This window comes from Pelodiscus sinensis, chromosome 2 (genome assembly GCF_049634645.1).
Source record: "Pelodiscus sinensis isolate JC-2024 chromosome 2, ASM4963464v1, whole genome shotgun sequence".
Taxonomy (NCBI): Eukaryota; Metazoa; Chordata; order Testudines; family Trionychidae; genus Pelodiscus; species Pelodiscus sinensis.
Genome location: NC_134712.1, coordinates 216,959,098 through 216,983,141, shown reverse-complemented (window position 1 = coordinate 216,983,141; position 24,044 = coordinate 216,959,098). Strand labels below are relative to the sequence as shown.

At 51.2% G+C, this 24,044-nt stretch overlaps 2 protein-coding genes across 4 annotated transcripts in view; one reads left to right on the top strand and one right to left on the bottom strand.

Annotated features, from left to right (window-relative positions):
• Positions 1-24,044, bottom strand: part of SLC25A40 (solute carrier family 25 member 40) — an 84,590-nt gene that overhangs the window by 20,554 nt on the left and 39,992 nt on the right. For all 3 annotated transcript variants that reach the window (XM_025182820.2, XM_025182819.2, XM_025182818.2), the window contains exons 7-8: positions 19,050-19,223; positions 1,055-1,164 (exon numbers count right to left, since the gene is read on the bottom strand). In XM_025182820.2, the coding sequence (XP_025038605.1) occupies positions 1,055-1,164; positions 19,050-19,223 (284 nt within the window). The remainder of the gene's footprint in view (positions 1-1,054; positions 1,165-19,049; positions 19,224-24,044) is intronic.
• LOC142826844 (uncharacterized) lies at positions 7,844-9,266 on the top strand. The gene is made up of 2 exons (XM_075919815.1): positions 7,844-8,311; positions 8,666-9,266. Exons 1-2 carry the CDS (start codon positions 7,912-7,914, stop codon positions 9,205-9,207), a joined length of 942 nt encoding a protein of 313 aa, XP_075775930.1. The 5' UTR covers positions 7,844-7,911; the 3' UTR covers positions 9,208-9,266.

The window sequence follows — 24,044 nt, the reverse complement described above, 5'->3', positions numbered from 1 at the left end:
AGAGTTTTACCACCATCATTGGCGGCAAGAAATAACTTAGGGTGTGGAGAGCCAGCCTCACTCCAAGTACTGCAGCATGTGCCTGCCACTCCAAAGGGAGCCACAGCTGGTTCCCAAAGCATACTGCTGAGAGAAAAAATTCCAGCACCAGTGCATGTGGCGAGTACACACACCCAAGTTAAATGGATATGAACAATCACCCAAAGAAGAAAGGCATTTTATGAAAAGCTAAAGACATGCCGATTCTAGCCTTGTGATCAACAACATATTCACAATTTGTGGGAGAAGCTCATGTAATTTCACTCCAAGTGCTTCATTAATTACAATTCATTGTTTATTTATTAGAAACTTCTTAAATTAAAACATTTGGGTTGGACCTCCCTGGTCTGGCACTCTCAGGACCGGACTGGTCCCGAACCAGAGAGTTTGCTGGACTAGGAGAGGTCAAAGCTTCTCTCTGGACTGTTGTGGTCCCTGGAGACTGAGCTCCCCTGCCCTGCTGCCAGCCCCATTCCAAAGCTACCAGCCTCCTTTGACTCTCCAGCTGCCACTGACCCCACTGCAGCCAGGGTTCCTGGCCAGGGCCAGAGATTCCCCCTGGGCACCACCAGCCCCGCTGCTTCCAGGGTTCCCAACCAGGGCTGGAGATTCCCCCAGCCACCGCGAGCCACATTCCCACAAGGGATTCCTTCTGGCCATCGGCGGCCCTGCTCCTGCCGTGGTTCCCAGCTGGGTCTGGGGATATTTTCCAGCCAGCACTCGGGCTTCAGCTCCCAGGGGCTGGACTCCCCACCCACTGCAGGACCAGCCCCTGCCAGCCCAGCCAGGGCTCTCTGGTCTAGCAACATCCGGGGTCCTTCCAGATGATGGATGTTGCTGAACCAGAGAGTTTCGGACTTGGGCGGTTCAATCTGTATTGGCATGGGGGGTGGTAAAGGATATGGCATTGAACAGATCACTTTGGAGGAAGAGGACTCAGAGTGAACCCCATGCAATGGGATCAATGCAAGGTAGAATTTGCTTAGTAATATCAGCAACAGAAATATAGACTTACAGAGCCAGCTGCTGCCCCTGAAGTAAAGCTGATTACAAATGTTGGCTCACGTGCATCAAATTTCTTGCACAACTTCTTCTTGAAGCGTTCATAGTTATACCAGTACAATGCTATGGGGTACAGAAAAACAAACAAATCTCTGAAACCAGAAACTTGCAACAAGCAACATAAATCTGTATACCAAACACAGCAGAACTAACTTATTCCCCTTCTGTATTTCTTACATATCTGAAAGTACAAACTGCTCTTTGGCTGTTCTTACCTCGAGAATGTCAGAGAAAAGAAAGCAAGAAAAATCTAAATAAAACCAAAACGGGGAGAGAGAGTCATGAAAATATAGAAAAGGATGCAATTTTAAAAAAAGAGGAAGGGGACAGAAAAGACTGTGAAAGAAAGGGAAGAAGAGAGGGCTGGCACAAATAAAAAAAATGGGGGCACAAAATGAAAACACTGAATAAGTAGGTTATATGTCACTGGGGTGGAGGGCCACTCTAAGAATTTGGAAAGTGGTTAAGGGCTTCATTCTTCCATATTAATGGAGGAGGTGTGAGGTCTGGGATGGAGGTTGGGTGCTGAAGGGAGCTTGCAGTAAGGGACTGGGGTACAAGAGAGGGTGTGGGGTTTGCGAGGGAGTTTGGGTGAAGGAGGCAGTTGTGACATGGGTTAGGGGTCTAAGGTGCAGGGATTTGGGCTATGACCTTGGGCAAGAGGGAGTTGTGTCCTGGGTAAGGGGACTAGGGTGCAGGAAGGGATGGAGGAGTTTGGGATGTGACCTGAGGCAGGAGGGGGTTGTAACCTGGGGCAGGGGATTGAGGTGCAGGATCTGGGAGGGGATATGGGTGCCGGAGGGGGCAGAAGGTTTGGGTTATTTGGGGTAGGAGTGCAGGAGTAGGGATGTTAAATTTAAATTAATTAACTAATAGAATAGTCGATGGGATTTCTATCCATTATTTGATTAGTGGATAAGGACACCTTTGCCTTTGAACTGTAGCAAGAGCCCAGAAGGTGGGGGAGCGACTAGTCACATCACTAGTCAACTATCTGATAAGCTTATGCTTATTGGATTTAGCATATTTAGTAACGCAATTACACGTTTACTTGAATAAAAGTATTTTAACACCTCTAGTCTCAATAGGATGGGCCTCTGATCACTTCATGTTTCGATTATTACAACATACTTTTCTCTGGGCTAACAAATGGAATCTTACTGCACTGAAATTCATGCAGAATTCTTCTGTAGCAAAGATCATTTTCCTAATCCTTCACTTTGATCCTCACATCCTTATTTTTGCATGACTCTCTATTGCATCAACTATGAGTTGCTTGTCTTCACTTCTAAGGCTCTTTCAGGTTTATCACTGTCCAATCATCTAATATTCACTATCGAATTTGTCAACACTTGCCTCCAATCATCACATGCAACATCATGCAAGTGATACTGTTCTTGGGTTCAACATCATGCAAGCGATACTGTCCATGGGTTCAAGGACTAGCATTTGTTCCATTAAAACCATCTAGTAAATATGCACAATATGATTAGATGGATATAGTCTGTTAGCTTATCATTCTGGCTTTATTCTAACAAGGAAAGAAAAATCACATTTCATTTGAAGAAACTGACCCAGGAATTAAAAGGGATTTTAAAATAAAACTCTCAAGTGGATTTCAAGAGTGGTGGATACTGCATGATGATACAGAAGAACAACGGACTGGCTTCAAAGATGTCTGCAAGCAAGCTGATATAACTTAGTTTGGACCAAGAAGATCAAGAGAAAGGGAAGCGATATAGCCACATACATGGAAATTGACTGAAGAAAGAAAAGCCCTTAAACAAAGAGGCAAGTACAGAAGACACAAAAGGACCACCACCTATTGCAATGGGTTTATTAGAGACAAACAAAGAAGTAAAAAAGTTATGTAGCAAAGATAAAAAGTATGGCCCGATTAAAAAAAAATAGTGACTGAAGCCAAACACATGTCAATGAGAGGTGACTAAGAAACTGTTTCAGGTGTGAAAGTAATTGTTATCATGATTCCAGAGTCGCAATAGTATCATAAAGTGAAAGATGGAGGATTGTTAACAAAATAAGTGATCAAAAGAAACAATCAGAACACTAGAACTAGAAGGGACCTCAAGAGGTCGAGTCCAGTCCCCTGCACTCATGGCAGGACCCAATACTGTCTAGATCATCCCTGGAGGGGGAGAAGCGCTGGTTGGAGCCGGTGAGCTGCTCCTGGGAGCTGCCACCAGAGTCCCAGCAGAGACCATGCAGAACTCGGCTGGAGTGCTGCAGAGCAGGGTATGTTCGGGCTCTGCTGGTGTGCTCTGTGCATGGCCCTTTCTCCCCCTGCCCCTTCCCACTCCACTGGGGGAGCGGCAGTGCACGGACCCGCTTGCTCTGCCACGCTCTGCAAGTCAGATCTGGGAGGGTGGAGGCTTTCTCCTCTCCACTCCCCCCTCCTCCCGCGCTTTTCCTAATGGGAGCCAAAGCTGGTGCGGGGACTGGAATGCGGCACTAACATTAGCAGGTGGCCCAGCTCTAGGCCTGGCAAGCGGTCCTGCCTTGGAAACAGCTGGGGCCAGGGCTGCAGAGACTTCTGGGTCCCAACCACAGACTCCAGCCCCGCAAACTAGAAGGCAAAAGGTGGGGGTGGGGCTCGGAGAGAACCAGGGGAAGGAGAGTGGATGAGGAAGAGACTTATGCTGAGTAGAGGGGAGCAGGGCAGGAGAAGAAAAGGGAAGGCACCAAGGGACAGGGTAGAGGAAAGAGAAATGCCAAGGGGCCAAGTGGAGACAATGAGGAAAAGGGCAGGAGGAGGGAGGGGAGGTGTCAGCGGGGGTGGGAGGGTGGAGGAGACAGGGTGATGCTGGGAGAGGAGAGGGGAAGGGCATTGGGGGCAAGAGGAAGCAAGGGGAGAGGGAAGTGCTGGGAGAAGGGTTGAAAGGAGGGATGGGAATGAGGAAGGCGGGGATGGAGCAAGTCATGTGTGAGGGCACAGAGGGGCATGAGAGGAACTGGGGCAGAGGGTGGTGAGAGGATGGGTATCAGGGAGAAAGAGGGCAAATGGGCAGGCGCAGCGAGGAGAGGAGGAAGCACCAGGAGGTGCAGGGGTAAGGGAAGGTGCAGGTGCCAGGGGGTGAAGCACCTGCAGGGGAGAGACCAGCACCAGAGGAGAGAGGGTTTGGTGGGGGACAAACTCATCCCTGTGTGTAAGAGGATAGTGGGAAAAGTTCTTAGAGGGGGTTACTTTTACTTCTGGTCATGTGTCCATCTTGACCCCAAGAGTCAGGGGCATAGTAAACAGAGGTTAGGGGGTATAGGTAATATGTCTCTAATTTTGGTTCAGAAAATATGGCCACCATACATGGAGAGAACAGAGTTCAAATGGCCGTCCTTAAAAGGGACAAGCTTCCTTCTCTTTTTTTGCTCAACAAAAATCCTTGGTGTTCCCCACAAAAAAAATTTTTTTTTGGTGTTCCTCAATCTTAGAAAGTTTAAGAAACACTGCTTTAGATTGAAAAGACTGAGCATATTATATCACTGCCTGGATACAAAGGGTTTGCCTACAAGAGAAGATTAACCTCAAACATCATAGACGTCACCAAAGCTTTAAAATGAATTCATAATCATAACCATGGAGAGACAACTTGGGTTTCCTAGAAAAATAGAATCACTAACCAAAAAGCTGTATGAAGATTCAAAATGATGTGTAAGGGCAGAGAGTGGAAAGATCAACTGGTTTGAAAAGATGACTGGAAGAGCAGCAGAAATTGCATCTTACAACATCTTTTTCTCTGTATTTTGACATATCGGAAGATACAAAGAGAGACAGAGAAGAGCAAAACTTACATGGAGAAGAAGAAAACTTCAAGATCTTGACTTTGTGGATAACATGTTTTGTTGGACACAAGTGAGGATGCCATGAAAAAAGTCCACTATCAATGTCAAACATGAAGCCGCCAAAGTAGAATTAAGAATCAACCAAAACAAAAGAAAATTCATGATAATTGAAAGAGGAGTCAGCGCTGATGGTATTAATGTGCCCGATAGCGATAAATATGGTATGGTTAACAAGCTGTGTATTTTGGAAGCACAGTCAGTGCTGTTATTCATCTCCATAAAGACGTGGACATAAGAATTAGGAATGCAAGTGGAGCTTTGTTGGGATTGGCAAATATTTGGAGAGCTAAGGGGATTCACACAAGGACCAAGATAAAGTTCAATAATGTCAATGTGTCATATGCTTCAGAAACTTAGCAAATGCCAGAAGCCCACAAGAGAAAACATAATAAATTGCATCAGAGATACTTGTGGAGAACACTTGGTGGACATTGGTGGGATAATGTAAACTATGTTGCCAATACCAACTGACTGTGGAAAGACAGTAATTCAAGAAAGAAGGCTAAAAAGTCATTTGAGAACGTTGCACAGATGCCAAAAAAGATTCTTAGACAAGCCATTGACTGGATGGGAAAAGGGTCAACAGATGACATATAATAAAATATCAGATGTCTCTGTCATGGAAGTAGACTACAATGAAACAACAAATATGGCACTAGACAGAAGGAAACACTGGGCTGCCTTAGTGAGTTGCACAAGAGCATTTAATAATAATAATTAGTGTTTCACTTGCAAATGTATTTCTGAGTATGCAAAAGCTCACACAGATGTCTTACTCTCTATAAGCAGAAGTACAAAACCTTTTATTGTGCAATCACTTGAAATATTTCTCAACTATCAGATGTACCTAGAGTTGCTTGCATCTTTAACTGAAGTAAATTTTTTTGTTCGGAAAAACAAATGAAAAATATACACACTTTATTTCAATTATTGAATTTTTCAAAAATGAAGGAAAATAAAGGCTGGAGTGAGAGTTCAGGGTGAACAAAGGGTGATGGTGGTTGGCTTAGGGCACAGGATTGGGAGGTATGGGGGGCTTATGACAGGGAATGGGAGTGCAGAAGTCAAGGCATGTGGGAGGTGCAAGACTTAGAATAGGGGGCTCAGGACAGGGGGCTGGAAGGTGGGGAGTGGGGCTTACTGGGGCCCGTCCATGGCAGCAAGGGTGGCACCACTCCCCTGCAGCTGTAAGTTGTCTGGGGGGGGGGGTGAGGCTTTGAGGGCTGCCCCTATGCCTTGCAAGCTGTTTGGGGAGGAGCCAGGTTCCAGAGGCTTTCACTCCCCTCCAGCTGCTCCCTCCCCCAGCCTGCAAGCTGTTGGGGAAGGGACTAGGCTCTGGAGGCTTGCTATGCCCTCCAGCAGCCCCCTGTGGCCTGCAGGCTGTTAGGGAGGCAATGATATGGTTACACACTCCCAGTACCTCCCCCCCTCCGCCCCCGGCAGCTTGCAGGCTGTTTGGGGGTGGGCAAGACTCCTGGGTTCCCCCAGCGGCCCCACCTTCGGCCTGCAGGCTGGATGCAGGTGAGGTACTGGCGGCTGCCAGTAGCCTGCAGACTGCTGAGGTGGAGGTGAGGCTCTGGGAGCTGCCCCAAACTCCATCTGTCTCCCTCAGCCTGCAGGCTGTCTGGGGTTGCAAGATTCCAGGGGCTGCCTGTAGACTGTTGAGATGAGGGTAAAGCTCTGGGGTGCTGCCTCCAGCCTCCAGTGGCAACCCCCAGCAATCTGGGGAGGAACTGGCTCCAGGGTTTGACTTCCTCCAGTTGACCCCAGGAGGGCTGCAGGCTGTCTGGGGGGGTGCACCAGGTTGTGGGGATTGCCCCCTCCTCCAGTGGCTGTCCATGGGGGGGGCAGACTTTGGGGGCTGGTCCTCTCCAACGTCTCCTTCACACAGCCTGCAGTCTTTCTATGGGCTGGGGCAGGCACTAGGTTTGGGGTAGGAGGACTACTTACCAGTCTGGAGACAGGCAAGATGGTACAGCCCCAGTCCTACTGGCCACTCTCTCTGCTTCAGCTGTCCCCAGTGGCCACATCCCTCTCTGTCCCCTCTATTTCCATGTTATGGGAAACAGTCCCATTCCCGGCACTTCCCATTTCCAAGGCACAACCAAACCTTGACCTTGGTTTAGGTTAGTTTAAGAGGAAGCTGCATATGAAATTTGGTGTTCTGAGCTCTTATAGTTTAGGAGAAGTTCTTGAACAAACAGACTCAGAGATGCACAGACAGATGAACTCACAAACAGATACAAGCAAAAATATATAGAGAGAGATTGGTCCTTGGTCCTGTTCAACAGCTGGTCTCAGTGGCAGTCCATGCCATACATTTAAGAAAGGAATTCTTAGATTTTCGAATGCTCTGAACCAGAAAAGCTATGAAAATCCAAAAATGTTATTAGTAGTTTATTTTAGTGGAGCTGTACATTAGCAATCCCTTGACTAAGGCCGTGTCCACACTCGGGGCTTCTTTCGAAAAAAGTACCCTTTTTTCGAAAGAACTTCCCCTGCGTCCAGACTCAAGCGGCTTTTCTTTCGACGGCGGTAAACCTCGTTTCACGAGAAAGAACGCCTTTTTCGAGGGAGATCCGTCGAAAGAACGTGAGTGTGGACGGGGGGAGCCCTTTCTTTTGAAATTATTGGCCTCCAGGAAGAAGCCCTGGTGGACAACCTGGGCCATGGGTTGCACGTCTGTGGTTCCTGGCTGCAGCCATTCCTTAAAGGGACAGGCACCCTCACAGCCACTTGTTGCAGACAAGGAGCCAGAGCACACGGCAACCTTGCTGCAGCATGTCCCAGCCCCAAGAGCGTCCTGGCCCTTTCACCGAGCCTTCTGGGGACCCAGCCAAGGGCTCCAAGCGCCGGGCACCATCCTGGTCCGGCGCAGAGATAAAGAGCCTGCTGGAGCTGTGGGGAGAGGAGGAGGCCTTACAGGCCCTCAAAAGCCGGCGGCGAAATGCCGAAATGTATGGCCGCATGGCTGAAGCCCTGGCCCAGAAGGGCCACTACCCCCGCACCCAGGACCAGGTGCGCTCCAAGGTAAAGGAGCTGCGGCAGGGCTACGCCAAAGCCAGGGAGGAGAGCTCCCGGTCTGGGGCAGCCCCCCACTACTGCCCCTACTACCCAGAGCTGGACCAGATCCTGGGTGGCAGTGCAGAAGCACGCACACCATGGAGGTTCGTGCAGTCTGGACTGGCAGACCCGGTGGTGGACGCTCCAGAGCGGGAGCTACAGCAGTCTGGAGACGGGGACATGGTCCCAGAGGAGGAGGACAGCGAGGAGACGGCGACCCTCACCCTGGAGCCAGTCACCCAGACCTCTGAGGCCTCCCAGGCGTCATCTGGCGCGGGAGAGGAAGCAGCAGGTGAGTACAGTGAGTTTGTGTCACACCCGGGGGGGCGGGGAGGTAGGTGGGTGCACAGTGGGTGATGCACAAGGGAAACCTGTCATGCTCAGGCTGATGCCCAGGTCACACACACACACACAGTGTGACCTTCAGAATGTCTGCTTCCCCTGTCTCAAGGGAGAGGGCATGCCCTTTTGGACAGCTGTTGCACACATGACTGATTGTGATAGAAATGTAGCCGTGTTACTCTGATCTGAGGAAGTGGGTCTGGCCCTGGAAAGCTCATCCCCTAATAAACCATCCTGTTAGTATTGTAAGTGCTACAGAGTCCAGTTTATAGGACTGATTGTGTCTTCTTCTTTTCCTCCACAGCCGGACCAGCCGTGGAAGAGGGCCGCAGCACCCCAGCCCCACCTCCATCTCCATCTCGGAGACATGGGAGCCGCAGACACAGGCGTGTCTACGCCGACATCCTCCGGCAGCACGTCGAGGCTGTGCAGGAGCAGAACGCCATCCTGCTACACAGGGCGGAGGCAGAGGAGCGGTGGCGTGATCGGCTCATGAATGAGCTGGTCCTGCAGCGCACGGTGCTGTACGCCACTCTGAGGGAGGTCAGCGGCTTGCCTGCTGCTGTGCCTGGTCCTGCTCCTCCAGCACCCCATGACCCCACCCCACCAAACCCCCCTTCCACAACAGCATCCCTTTCCCCCCTTGGACCTCCCTCTCTCCCAGCCCCCCCAGCTCCCCAGCCCCTCTCTCCCCCTGGCCCTCCTCTCCCCCAGGCTTCCACGTCCCAAGAGCCCCCCAGCAGCCAGCCAACCGACAGGTGCATCACCCGATCCCGTAGCCGGGGAGCACCCCAAACACGAGGCCCAGGCAGGAAAGGGAAATCTGCCAAGCCCCGTTCAACCTGATCCCCTTCCCCCCTCCAGGTTTCCAGTCCCCTTCCCCCCTCCAGGTTTCCAGTCCCCTTCCCCCCTCCAGGTTTCAATCATCCCCATCACCCCAGTTAAAGCACAAACAAAGGGTTAAACGAACTGTTTCTTTATTGCATATAGTTTGGCAACAACAAAAATGAAAAAAATTTTTGTTATGTTTGCAACATTGGTTGATTATATGTACAAAATTATAAATAAGTAAAGAGAACATTTTATTTTGAAACACACCCTGGTGTAAGTGATGTGTCCAAACTGGGTCAGGAGATGGGTTGTGGAGGGAAGCTTCTATTGGGGGCCAGGGCCCAGTCCCCAGGCAGAAGCCCCTCAGTGCACTCAGTGGCCTCCACTGGAGAATTGCTCCCGGAGGGCCTCCCGGATGCCAACTGCAGACCGGTGAGCCTGGCGGATGGCAGCTGTCTGGGGCTGGGCAAAGAGCCTCTCCTGGGCATCAGCAGCTCTCCCCCACCCTGGTAGGAAGGCCTCCCCTTTCCTCTCCACGAGGTTATGGAGGACGCAACACGCGGCCACCACCTCGGGGATGTTGGTCTCCCCCATGTCGAGGTGTGTGAGCAAGCACCGGAATCTGCCCTTTAAACGGCCAAACGCACATTCGACCTGGTTGCGAGCCCGGTTAAGGCGAGCATTAAACTGCTCCTTGCTCGCATCCAGCTGGCCGGTGTAGGGCTTCATCAGCCACGGCATCAGGGGACAGGTGGCATCAGCCACTATGCACACCGGCATGTGCACATCCCCAACCGCAAACTGGCGATGGGGGAAAAATGTTCCTGCCTGAAGCCTCCGGTACAGGTACGAGTTCCTGAAGATGCGGGCATCGTGTGCCCGCCCTGACCACCCAACACAAATGTCCAAAAACTGTCCACGATGGTCGAGCAGGGCCTGGAGGACCATAGAAAAGTAGCCCTTTCGATTGATGAATTGGGCTGCTCGATGGGGCGGTACACGGATGACAATGTGTGTCCCATCGAGCGCTCCTCCGCAATTGGGGAAGCCGAGGGCACCATGACGCTGTCCAGATCCGGTAGACAGATGAGCCTGTTGAGCAGCTCCGAATTGATGGCCCTCACCACCTGCAGAACGAGACAGACAACAAAGTGTTAGAAGGGGTGCCTTATCTCTTAGGAGGAGAACCCACCGCCCACCTTCCCTCTCAACCACCCCGGGAATCCCCTCCTCAGAACCCCCCCCCCCCACAATTCAGGGTGAGTGGAGGAGCTCCCTCCCTATCCCACTCCCACTCCACTTGGCCCTTTCTGACAGTCTCCCTTCCCCCCACCCCAAACTGTGACTGTCCCCAGACAATGACTTACCTCCATCAAGACGGCCCCGAGAGTAGATCTCCCCACGCCAAATTGGTGTCCCACGGAGCGGTAGCTGTCGGGGGTTGCCAGCTTCCAGAGGGCAATGGCGACCCTCTTTTCCAGGGGGATGGCGGGCCGCAGGTGGGTGTCTTGCCGTTGCAGAGCAGGGGCGAGCCAGGTACAGAGCTCCTGGAAAGTGGTCTTTCTCATGCGGAAGTTCCGTAGCCAGTCTTGGTCATCCCAGATCTCAATCACGAGCCGGTCCCACCATTCAGAGCTGGTGTCAAACCTCCAAACACGCCTGTGCACGAAAAAGTTTGGAGGCAAGGGCAGTGTGGCTGCCGGACGGAGGAACCCCTCGTCCCTCTGGTCTGGGTCCAGCTTGGGAAGGAGCCTCATGACTGTCTCATGAAGATGCAGCAATAGCTGCAGTATGGTGGTGTGGGGCCATCGCCTGCCCAGGGGCAGCTCTGGCTCCATGCCAAAAATAAGGGTCTGCAAGCAGAAAAACCTCACAAGAAAAAAGCTGCTGGGGTGTCCCAGGAAGCTGAGCACTCCAAAGCAGCACTGCAATGCCTTGCAAAATTCCTCAAGGGACAGCAAAGGCAGCTGCAGGAGCAGAGCAACGGGTGTTCAGGAGTGTCCCTCTCACCACGCGTCTCTGCAAAGGGCAGGCAGGCAGCACCCGGAAGGAAATGCTGCCCCCATGCCCTGGCAGAAGCAGTTCCGGGTGGTTTTGAATTTCGAAAGAGCGTCCAGCAGTCTGGACGCTCTTTTTCGAAATAGCGGATCGATCTTTCGATCCGCGCATTGTAGTCTAGACGCGCTCTTTCGAAAGAGCCTCTTTCGAAAGATGCTTTCGAAAGAGGCTCTTTCGAAAGAAGCCTGCAGTCTAGACACAGCCTAAGTGACTTAATTACTTGCCTTTTAAAAAAAATCTCTTTCAGCCCTATTGTGCAGGAAATCATTGACAACATTACATTATCTTAATTGTTTATAAGAACGGTCATACAGGGTCATCTAGCCCACTATCCTGTCTTCCAACAATAGCCAATGCCAGGTGCCCCAGAGGGAATGAACAGAACAGGTAATCATCACATGATCCATCCCCTGACGCCCACTCTCAACTTCTGGCAAACAGAGACTAGGAACACCATGCCTGCCTATCCATCCATTTTACCTGTGCTTCATGAAATTTACTTTTTTTTTAACCTTGCTGTAACGCGAGAGCCCGTCCCGCTCCCCGTCGTCTCTGCTCCCCCCCCTTTACATAGTCCCCCTCACCACTTGTGCTACCCCACTTCCCTCCTTCCTGTGCTGCGTGCCTCTCCTTCAGTGTTCTGTGCCTCCTTCCTCCTCTGTTCTCCCCTCCTCCTCTGCTCTTTCCTCCTCCTCCGCTCTTTCCTCCTTCTCCACTCCTTCCTCCTCCGTTCGCTCTCCGTCTCCCTCCTTCCTCCTCCTTGCCCCCCTTTTAAAATCCCCTGCCGGCGTCCGGTCCTGGTGACGTAGGACGCCACGTCACCAGGCTCCTCCCCGGCCGTGCGTCCGGGTCTGGTGATGCCAGACGCCACGTCACCGGGCTCCGCCCCCGCCGCACGTGGTCGTCCCGACGTCGCCCCGCCCCCGCCGCGCCGCCCGTTATCCGGGCTGCGGCAGAGGAGCAGGCTCTGCAGTGCTGCCGCGCTCCCTGGGTGGTGCCCAGGAGAGCCAGCGCGATCGCGGGCTGAGTGCGGGGCGGGCCGCCGGGTGGGTTGTGGGGGCGGCGCGACCCGTCACACACCTCCCCCTCCAGGTTCGCCTGTTCCTCTCCTCGCATCTCTGGGGTTTCTTCGGGTATTCTGGAAAAAAAGTCCGCATTCCCATGGTCTCTCCCTGCCCGGTGGCTCACTTTAAACCGGTAGGGCTGCAGCGCCAGGTACCACCTCTGGATGCGGGGGTTGGCGTCCTTCATAGCCTGGAGCCACCGGAGAGGTGCGTGGTCGGTCACCACCGTGAACGTACTGCCTAGGAGATAATATCGTAACATGTCAACGGCCCACTTGACCGCCAAGGCCTCCTTTTCTATTGTTGAATACTGCCGCTCCCGCGGGAGCAGCTTGCGGCTCACATATACTATAGGATGTTCTTCCTCTCCTTCGCCCTGGGACAATACCGCACCGAGCCCGCGCTCGGAGGCGTCCGTTTGCAAAATAAATGGGCGAGAAAAGTCGGGCTGTGCCAGCACGGGGGCTTGGGTCAGCCGCTGCTTTAGGGTCTCAAAGGCCTGGGCACACTCGGGGTCCCACCGCACCCTCTTAGGGGCCGCGTTCCTGGTTAGATCCGTCAGCGGGGCCGCCACGGTCGCGAAATCGGGCACGAAATGCCTATAATAACTGGCGAGTCCCAAAAACTGCCGGACCTGGCGCTTCGTGCTCGGGGAGGGATAGTTTCGTAGAGCCTCCATTTTCCCGATTTGGGGCCATATCTGCCCTCCCCCCACCGTGTACCCCAAGTATGACACCTCCCACTGGCCAAACTGACACTTCGCGGGGTTAGCGGTGAGCCCGGCTTCCTGTAGGGAGGATAATACCGCCTCTATTTGCTGTAGGTGATCGGCCCATGTTGCGCTAAAGATGATTATATCGTCGATATAGGCCGCCGCGTACGTCCCGTGGGGCCGGAGCACTTGGTCCATTAGCCTCTGGAACGTGGCGGCGGTGCCATGGAGGCCGAAGGGCATCCGCTTGAATTGATACAGGCCGAACGGCGTGGAGAATGCGGTCTTCTCGCGGGCCTCCTCCGTCAGTGGGATTTGCCAATACCCTTTCGATAGGTCAATAGTGGATAAGTATCGGGCATTCCCCAGTCGCTCCAGCAATTCGTCTATCCTCGGCATTGGGTAGGCATCGAACACGGACACTGCGTTGACCTTCCTGAAATCGATGCAGAACCGGGCGGTGCCATCCTTCTTAGGAACCAGTACGATGGGACTTCTCCACGCGCTGCGGGATTCTTCGATCACCCCCCACTGCAGCATTTTGTCCACCTCGTCGCGTACCGTCCCCCACAGTTTCCTGGGCAGCGGCCTGACCGGCTCTCTCACGGGGCGACTGGGTGCGGTCACGATCGGGTGTTGAATCAAGTCGGTCCGTCCTGGTGTCTCCGTCAGGACCTGTGAGAACCTCCACAAGGTTTCCTGTAGCCCCCTGCTCTGCCCTGGCGTGAGGTCCGGGCCCAGGTGAGGCCGGGCGGCCACTTCTTCTCCCCTCGATTCTGAGACCCACCCCGCCAGGGCCTCCCGGGACCGCCACGCTTTAAGCAGGTTGACGTGATAAATATTGGTTGCCTTCCGCTTCCCGGGCATCCTGATCTCATAGTTCACGTCCCCGACCCTCCTGATCACCTCGAAGGGGCCCTGCCAACTAGCTAACAGTTCAGAGGACTGTTTGGGCAACAGGAGGAGGACCCTATCCCCGGGCTGAAAGCTGTGCAGCCGGGCGCTCTGGTTATAGTAGCGGGCCTGCTTCCCCTGTGCCTCCTCCAGATTACGCTTGGCGAACTCACCCACCCGACGTAGCCTTTCCCTGAGCCTCAGGATATACTGCACTGTCCCTTGTACTCGGGTCTCCTGCGCCTCCCAAGCCTCTCTCACTATATTTAGGATCCCTCTGGGCTGCCTACCATACAGGAGCTCGAACGGGGAGAACCCCGTGGAGGCTTGGGGTACTTCCCTTACTGCAAACAGGAGTGCCGGCAGGGCTCGGTCCCATTCTTTAGGCTCCTCTTCCACGAATTTCCGGAGCATCCTCTTGAGCGTCCGATTAAATCGCTCCACGAGCCCGTCGGTTTGTGGATGGTAGACCGATGTCCTTAAGGTTTTTACCCTCAGCAGGCGGCACAGTTCCTTCATAAGCGCCGAGGTGAAGTTCGTCCCTTGGTCGGTGAGGATTTCTCCCGGTATGCCTACTCGTGAAAAGATCTTAATCAATTCGTTCGCGAGCGTGGGGGCGGTTGCGTTCCGGAGTGGTACTGCCTCGGGGTAGCGGGTCGCATAGTCCACTACCACAAGGATATACTGGTACCGGTTCTTTGTCCGCTCCAATGGTCCTACCAGGTCCATAGCGATCCTCTGGAATGGGACATCTGTCACTGGCATTGCCACTAGCAGGGCCTTGGCCACCCTCCCTGGTCCCATCTTCTGGCATTCCGGGCAAGATTCACAAAAGTCTTTAGCCGCCCGGTATATGCCAGGCCAGTAGAATCGCTGCAAGAGGCGCTGCACCGTCTTCTCATACCCCAGGTGCCCGCCCCAGGGGTTGCTGTGAGCCAGGTCCAACAGCCGCCTGTGATGTAGCTTTGGTACGACCAGCTGCGTGACCACCTCCCCGTTCTCCCGTCCCTCAGTGATCCTATATAGGCGGTCGTCCTGGATCTCAAAGCGTGGGTAGATCCTTTCGCCTTCCGCCCCTGTGGTCACATTCCCCCATGCTTGCTGCAGGAGGGGGTCCTCCCTCTGTTCCCGGACGAAGTCGGGGGACCACTCCCCCTCCATGCCAGTCGGGCCCTCCCCGGCCCTGGCTCCCGTCTCCCTCATTGGGGCCTCTGCGTCCTCTGTGGCCAAGGCGGCTTGGTCCCCCTGCCACTCCCGGAGGGCCTGCCTGAACCCGCTCCAGTCTCTTCCGAGGAGCACGGGATATATTAGTCCCGGTACAAGGGCGACGTAGGCCCTCCCTTCCGAACCCCCATCCTTTAAGTGCACCCAGGCAGTGGGGTATGGCTCGACTCGCCCGTGTACGCATTGGACGAACACGGGGGGTCCCCAGGGCTCCCTGGGGGAAACTAGGTCAGCTCGGACCAGAGTCTGGCCGCAACCTGAGTCCACGAGGCCCTCTACCTGGCCCTCTACTTCCACCTGACGCAGTATCTTTCCCGCGGCCTGGGGCCCCGACCTGTTCTGCCCCGCCATTACCTGCGTAAAGGAGCAGTCCATCAGCGGGCAGTCCCGTTTGAAATGTCCTTCTTGGCTGCATTGGTAGCACGCTCCCCCGGGGCCCCGTTCCGGGGGGGGGATTGGTCTTTCGCTCCTCCAGGGCGGCTGGGCGGGAGGATGGCTCTTCCCTCGCGGGTCGGCTCCACACCGGCGCTAGGCGTCTGCCCCCAACGCGGCCGGGGCTGAGGGGGGCGCCCGGGCCCCTTGCCTCCCCTTGCCGGGGTGGGGGTCTGGTCTCTCTTGATGCCCCGCTGGAGTGTTCCCCCCGGGACCTGACTCCTTCCCTGCTTCCCTCGGCTGACATATAGTCCTCCATCAGGGTTACCGCGTCGGCTAAAGACGTAGGGTGGTGCCGTCTCACCCACCGCTGTCCTTCCCCCGGAAGGATGTGTAGGAACTGCTCCAAAACCACCTGCTCCGCTACCTGGGGCCCTGACCGCTGCTCGGGCTCTAGCCAGCGCCAACCCGCCTCTCTGAGCCGCTGCGCCACGGCTCGCGGGCAGGCCCCCGGGGCGTATTTTTCCTGCCGGAACCGCTGTCTATAGGTCTCTGGGGTGACCCCTAGCTGGTCCAGGATTGCCTCTTTTACTTTATAATAATGTAGGGCGTCTCGAGGGTCTAGACTCCAATAGGCCAGCTGAGCTGGGCCCGTGAGGTACGGAGCTAGCAGCGTAGCCCAATGTTGCTCTGGCCACCGGGCGGCTGTGGCTACCCTCTCAAAAGTGACCAAAAAGGCCTCGCGGTCATCGGCAGGGCCCATTTTAGTCAATCTTACGGGGAGCTGAGCTAGGGCCCCGCCTTCCGCCCCTTCCCCCACGACCGCTGGGGCTGGCCCCCGGCCCGCATTTTCCCACTGTCTCACCCAGTGGTCCTGTTGCGCCCGGAACTGCTCAGTCACGTCGCGCAGTAGTTGGGCCTGCTGCTCCCGATGCTGTGTGGCCAGCTGCTGAAGGAGGGCCGTCTGCTGTTGTTGCTGCTGGTGTTGGTTGTCCGTCAGCCATTTGAACACGTCGGCAGCGTCCATGGCTCCGCGCTGCGCCCGGTCACAGCTTTGCTGGGCTGCTCGTCCTGGTACACCGTCACCTCTTCCACCCGTGGGTTTTTTTTTTTTTTTTTTTGGTGAGTTGTTGTTGGGGTTGTTGTTGGGGTTCTGTGATTTTAGCTAGAGTTCAAGTGCCCACATTCTCCACCACGTGTAACACGAGAGCCCGTCCCGCTCCCCGTCATCTCTGCTCCCCCCCTTTACGTAGTCCCCCTCACCACTTGTGCTACCCCACTTCCCTCCTTCCTGTGCTGCGTGCCTCTCCTTCAGTGTTCTGTGCCTCCTTCCTCCTCTGTTCTCCCCTCCTCCTCCGCTCTTTCCTCCTTCTCCGCTCTTTCCTCCTTCTCCGCTCCTTCCTCCTCCGTTCGCTCTCCGTCTCCCTCCTTCCTCCTCCTTGCCCCCCTTTTAAAATCTCCCGCCGGCGTCCGGTCCTGGTGACGTAGGACGCCACGTCACCAGGCTCCTCCCCCGCCGTGCGTCCGGGTCCGGTGACGCCAGACGCCACGTCACTGGGCTCTGCCCCCGCCGCACGTGGTCGTCCCGACGTCGCCCCGCCCCCGCCGCGCCGCCCGTTATCCGGGCCGCGGCAGAGGAGCAGGCTCTGCAGTGCTGCCGCGCTCCCTGGGTGGCGCCCAGGAGAGCCAGCGCGATCGCGGGCTGAGTGCGGGGCGGGCCGCTGGGTGGGGTGTGGGGGCGGCGCGACCCGTCACACTTGCTATAGTCTTGGCCTTCCCAATATCATCTGGCAAGGACTTCCACAGGCTTACTCTGTGTGTGTGTGAAAAAATATAAGTATTTCACCTTAGAAAAATCATATAATCATAGAAGGTTAGGGTTGGAAGAGATCTCAGGAGGTCCTCAACCCCCTACTCAAAGAAACATCAACCCTAACTAAATCATCCCAGCCAGGGTTTTCTAAATCCCTTCTATTTAATTCTACTTTCATTGGCAACATTTCTGAAAGTTGATTCATGTGGTTCTTACAGCACTTTAAATATTTGGAAATTAAATCAGAAATATTGATCTCTAGACACAACTTCCAATAAGGCAGCAAAAAGGCAGAGTGTAAACAGAAACTAACCTGCACAACACACATGCTCTGAAGTTGCCAAGAATAGGACTCAAACTCACAGTGCATTGCATGATGGCCAGGTTCAATGGCCATATAGCATACCACATTGAGCCCATGCAGTTATTGGCATTAGGCTATCTGCAAAGCCTGCCACTTGCAACAAAGACCCAATCTTGCTGCACATGCATATTTCACTCTCATTGGCAAATCTGTTTACCTTAAGCTGAGCTGGAGTTACAAACTTAACCTTCAATGGCTTTTGAAATATTGCTTCGCCTAAAGGTCAATGAAAGTCATGAATTAGAGTTAAGACAAATCTTGAGTGAGTGAAATCAGTTTGGGGAGGATCATAAGTACAATATAAATCCCAACTGTGCGTAAAAAAGTTAGAAAAAACAGGTGATATTGTAAAAATTCATTTAGGAAAATTATATAGCTGGTTAACTCCCTGCTCATGTTAGCCCTAATTTGGATTTTAACCTTACCCCACAAATCCAGAAGACACAGCAAATTTCAAGACAATCCAATTCAGCACTTAGAATTCCAAAGCACTCTCACTTTACAGTGACAGCCACATACTGTAGGAGAAAGAAAGGACCTGAAGCATGGGTTTGGTGTAAGGCTAGAGGCCTGAACCAAAGTAAGCCTGAGCTATACTATGAGTAACAGACAAGTCCTGTCACAAGCAGATGTCTGTCTGCAAGTCAGTGTCCAGGATATGAACTCGACGCTGTATGTGTGAAAAAATATATGTAAATATATTCCACCAGGACAATACAAGGACTCCCCAACCTAGCACACGATAAAAGAATTTGACAAAAGTGATGAATAGTGATATTTTGTCTGGAACATCAGAAGTGAAAGCACAATAACAGGTAGTGAATAAGAATGGTAAACATGTCATTAACTCATAAGATGATACGTAAGGTGAATATCATACATTGTTTGCCTCAGTCTATAAACGTTGGGGTACTTTGACTTACCTCTTTGTCCGGCCTAGACAGCAGTTGTGAATCCCATGCTACTGACTGAGCTGAGTCCATTGTAGTGATCATACATTTGTTAGCTAACTGTAGGCATCTGATTCGGGGAAGCGAGGACCTTGCTTTGTTTACAATAAATCTGACTAAGATGCCTTCTTATCTTATTTGATTTTGTGGTTCTAGAGGGCTCTCTCAGCATCTGTTGTGCTGACTACTTGTGCAAAGCCAGCACGACATACAGAGGGAACACACAAACATGCATGCAGCCAGTTGACACTGACAGAGCAAGATACCTGTCAGGACACCACACCAGCACCTTCTGAACAACTGCACATACTATAATGTTATCAATGTACAAGAAAAAATAGAAAGGAATTGACAAATAAGTATTCTCTAACTATAACACAAACCATGATGTGAGATTAGTCCTTACCTGAGAAAGGTACATCTCTCAGAGCAGTAGCAGACCAGCCCCTCCAGAGTGAAAACCAACCATCTTTGGCTATTGTATTACTTATGCATATTTGCAATTGCTTATAAGATAACCGTCGAGCCTGCATTTTAGTTCTGATCAACTCCACTGGACTTACTACAGTTAATGAACCTACTGAAAATGAGAAAAGATTAAGTTTCATTAGTAAGACTTAAAGAGTCAATTCAGTTAACAGAACAATATTTCAAACAATCCAACTTTTCCAACACCATATATTTTTGGTCTGAATATCACTGGGCTAGCAGCTTCCACATGCTAGCAGCAGCTGTGCTCTCCTTTGCTAGCCCTCAGGAAAGAGGTATCCGCAAATCCCACCACTGCTGGTTGCAAATAGTGCCAATTCTCAGTGCCATGGCCCTACATCTTAATCTGAAGTAGGGATGTGAAGGACTAGTCGACAGGCTAGTCGACTGGTCACTTCCGCACTCCTCGTTGCTGCCTCTATCAGAAAGACCCTGGGCTCCATGTGGCACTGCCGCTTTGAAACACTACGTGCAGTCCAGGGCCAGATGGGGTGATTCCAGGCTGAACAAAGCCTTTCAAAGCAACACTGACAAGTGGATCCCAGGATCAGCGGGGGAGTCCACAGCTGATCCTAGGCTCTGTGTGGCACTGCTGCTTCGAAACGCCACAGGGAGCCTGGCATCAGCCTCCTCGTGGCATTCAAAGTGGCAATGCTGCACAAAGCCCAGGATCAGCTGGGGACTCCTGATCCTGAGCTCCACGCGTCGGTTTCACCTTTGAAGTGTAGCAACAGCCATAGGTGGAATCGCCTTACTGACTAATCGATTAGTCAATGAAAAATGCATCGACTATTCAATTAGTCAATATTTAACATCCTTAATCTGAATGCCCTCCTCCTTTTCTCTCAGCAGGCCACACTCACCGTGCCTGGGTCTGGAGAGCAGTGCTATGCAGAAGCACGCCAAAGCTTACGTATCAATAAGCATGTATTCTTAATTTTTTTTAAGGGAAGGGAGATTTGAAAACTATATTTTCACTTCTGTTGGAACTATAAATCCCAGGATACAGCTATCTCTGTTTTGTTTGTAGCTTCTGCTATTGTAGCCTTCTGCACCCATGAAACGCTTGATTCTGATGAGGAGAAACAGGATTAAGGAGGGATGTTCAGCAATATCATGCAGGCTAGTAATGCACCAGAAAGCTAAGAAAGGAATTGCAGAGCCAGCATTGTAGATGATATACAGATTACGCTTCACATATACTGATCTGAAAAAACCATGTGTCACGTTACTGGACTTTGAAAGGAGCAGCCAGATCACTGCTGCACCCATGGGTATAATGGTATAAAAGGGGGTCATGTGAGGTGCTGAATAGGAGCTTACTGTCTGCTAATCCTATGTACGCTAGTCATGTGATTGTATAATTTCTGTGTGTATAGTTAGGAGTCTGTAATCTGTGCAGATACTGAATATTTCTCTGCATGTGGTAGAGCAATGGGCAGAGCCCAGCCTATGGACATGCTAATCAGTGAGGCCCTGTGGGACAATGGCACTCAATGGGCCAAGGACACACCTAAAGAATGAGTGGTGACTCATACCTAAGGGCTACCAGCAGGGGACACAGGAATAAGCTGTGGGCCAGGTGACCTGCTGTAGCCAAGAAGAGACCAGGAAGGAGGGATAAATAGGCCATGTGGTGGACTCCATCTTGGTCTTCAGCTCAGCACTTTATCCCAGAGGCAGCAGTGCAGGGATCCAAAAGCCAGAAAGAACTGTAGACCCATCCTGATCCTAGGATGCGCAACAAGGACTCTTAAGACAGCAGCTGTAACATCTCTGCTAGAGCCTGCATCGAGGACTGGGAGATTTGATGCATGTAATGTATGATTCTTTAGCAACCTCACTCTCATGCTTTTCTTTCGTGTGCTAATAAACCTTTAGAGGATAGATTCTAAAGGATTGGCTCAGCGTGATTTGTGGGTAAGGTCCAGAGGGTAAATTGACCAGGGATCTGTGGCTGGTTTCTTGGAACCAGACAGAACTTGTTTGGGGTAGGTGGGATTGGGTGCTAAGACCCCCCCACACACACCTGTGTATGAGGCCTGGGGCCACCTGGGGCATGGATATTTCTGGGGTGTCGGAGGGGTTTTCCTCGTGAGGCTTCAGGCAGGCTGCTGAAGCGCTCTGTGAGACTGGTTTGTGGCCTGTTTGGGAAGGTCACCAGTCTGGGGGCTGTAAGAAACCCCGGATTTGAGTAATTCGCCCTGAGCGGACGCCCTCAGCGGTGCCCAGACCAGCCCAGTCTGTCACACCATGATTGGAGTATGTGTATTCAAAATAGATTGCATTTGTTAAATAAAATGGATTAAAATTTTTGCTGCCATTCTAATTTTAAAATTCTATTCCATTAGAAATGTATTTTTATTTGCACATTTGTTGCTTTTTTGTTTTCTTTTGTTTTCTTTTTTGTCACTCAAATTTCTGTTTCTAAAAATAAACTCATCTTTATCAGTTCACCGCATGTACTGCTGAATGCATACTCAAAGCATCCAGTACTCGTAAGTGTACAGCACCACAGAATTCAGAGATTCAAAACACCCAGTCATAAACACCTAGTCATATGGGCACATGTACAGCAAGCAACACAATTAATATCTTTGGTAAAAGACACAGGCTACTATTTACTGATATACAGCAATCCAAATTCTTAACAGTTCACAAACTTTCACACCAGAACACAGCCCAGAACACCACCACTAATTTGGCTGTTCTTTTCATAGTCTCCTTGAACCAAAAAAGCTGCACACTGAATTCTTGTAATGGCCTTTCAGGATGGCTTTTCAAACACAGCAGACAGGCTCTTCACCTCCATGGCAACTTTCTCCAATTTGAATAATAAAATCACAGAATACTAGGACTGGAAGGGAACTCAAGAGGTCATCAAGTTCAGTCCCCTGCCCTCGTGGCAGAACCAAGTAGTGTCTAGACCATCCCTGATAGACATTTATCTAATCTACTCTTAAATATCTCCACAGATAGAGATTCTACAACCTCACAGTGTTTAAACACTGACAGTTAGGAGGTTTTTCCTAGAGTTCAACCTAAGCTTCCCTTGCTGCAGTTTAAGTCCATTGCTTCTTGTTCTATCCTCAGAGGCCAAGATGAACAAGTTTTCTCCCTCCTCCTTACGACACCCCTTTAGATACCTGAAAATGGCTATCATGTCCCCCCTCAATCTTTTCTTTTCCAAACTAAACAAGCCCAATTCTTTCAGCCTTCCTTCATAGGTCATGTTCTCTAGACCTTTAATCATTCTTCTTGCTCTTCTCTGGACCCTCTCCAATTTCTCCACATCTTTCTTGAAATGTGGTACCCAGAACTGGACACAATACTCCAACTGAGGCCTAACCAGTGCTGAGTAGAGCAGAAGAATGACTACTCGTGTCTTGCTCACAATACACCTGTTAATGCATCCCAGACTCATGTTTGCTTTTTTTGCAACAGCATCACACTGCTGACTCATATTTAGCTTGTGGTCCACTCTAACCCCTAAATGCCTTTCTGTCGTATTCCTTCCTAGACAGTCGCTTCCCATTCTGTATGTGTGAAACTGATTGTTCCTTCCTAAGTGGAGAACTTTGCATTTGTCCTTATTAAACTTCATCCTGTTTACCTCAGACCATTTCTCCAATTTGTCTAGATCATTTTGAATTATGACCCTATCCTCCAGAGCAGTTGCAATCCCTCCCAGCTTGGTATCACCTGCAAACTTAATAAGCGTACTTTCAATGCCAGTATCTAAATCGTTAATGAAGATATTGAACAGAGCCGGTCCGAAAACAAACCCCTGCAAAACCCCACTTGTTACACTTTTCCAGCAGGATTGAGAACCATTAATAACTACTCTTGGAGTACGGTTATCCAGCCAGTTATGCACCCACCTTATAGCAGCCCCATCTAAGTTGTATTTGCCTAGTTTATTGATAAGAATATCAGGCGAGACCGTATCAAATGCCTTACTAAAGTCTAGGTATACCATATCCACTGCTTCTCCCTTATCCACAAGACTCGTTATCCTATCAAATAAAGCTATCAGATTGGTTTGACATGATTTGTTCTTTACGGATCCATGCTGGCCATTAACTATCACCTTATTATCTTCCAGGTGTTTGCAGATGAGTTCCTTAATTACTTGCTCCATTATCTTCCCTCGCACAGAAGTTAAACTAACTGGTCTGTAGTTTCCTGGGTTGTTCTTATTTCCCTTTTTAGGGATGGGCACTATATTTGCCCTTTCCCAGACTTCTGGAATCTCTCCTATCTCCCATGATTTTCCAAAGATGATAGCTAGAGGCTCAGATACCTCCTCTATCAGATCCTTGAGTATTCTAGGATGCATTTCATCAGGCCCTGGAGACTTGCAGACATCTAACTTTTCTAAGTGATTTTTAACTTGTTCTTTTTTTATTTTATCTTCTAAGCCTACTCCCTTCCCACTAGTATTCACTATGTTAGGCATTCCTTTATCAGATTTCTCGGTGAAGACCAAAACAAAGAAGTCATTTAGCATCTCTGCCATTTCCAGGTTTCCTATTACTGTTTCTCCCTCCTCACTAAGCAGTGAGCCTCATAGATACTATGGAATACCCAACTGGCAGCTATAACCATTGGGATTTTTTTCTCACATCCAATCTTGCGAGCAACTTCTTGCCAACAGCCTTCCCTTTAATCTACCAAAAGCACAATCACCAGTCAATCTGTACCTGTTGAGCTGGTATCTGAATCTTTCCTTGTTGTCAAAGAGGTCAATCTTTACTTCATAAGCCAGGGAGCATGGGGTAGGATGGGTGCTCCAGAACCACTAGTGACAATTCAATGTAGTCAATGGGAAGAATGTACCTGCTTGCAGATTTCTCAACAGTCCTGTGTTCAGAAAGATGCAAGCATCATGCACCTTCCTTGAACAACCATC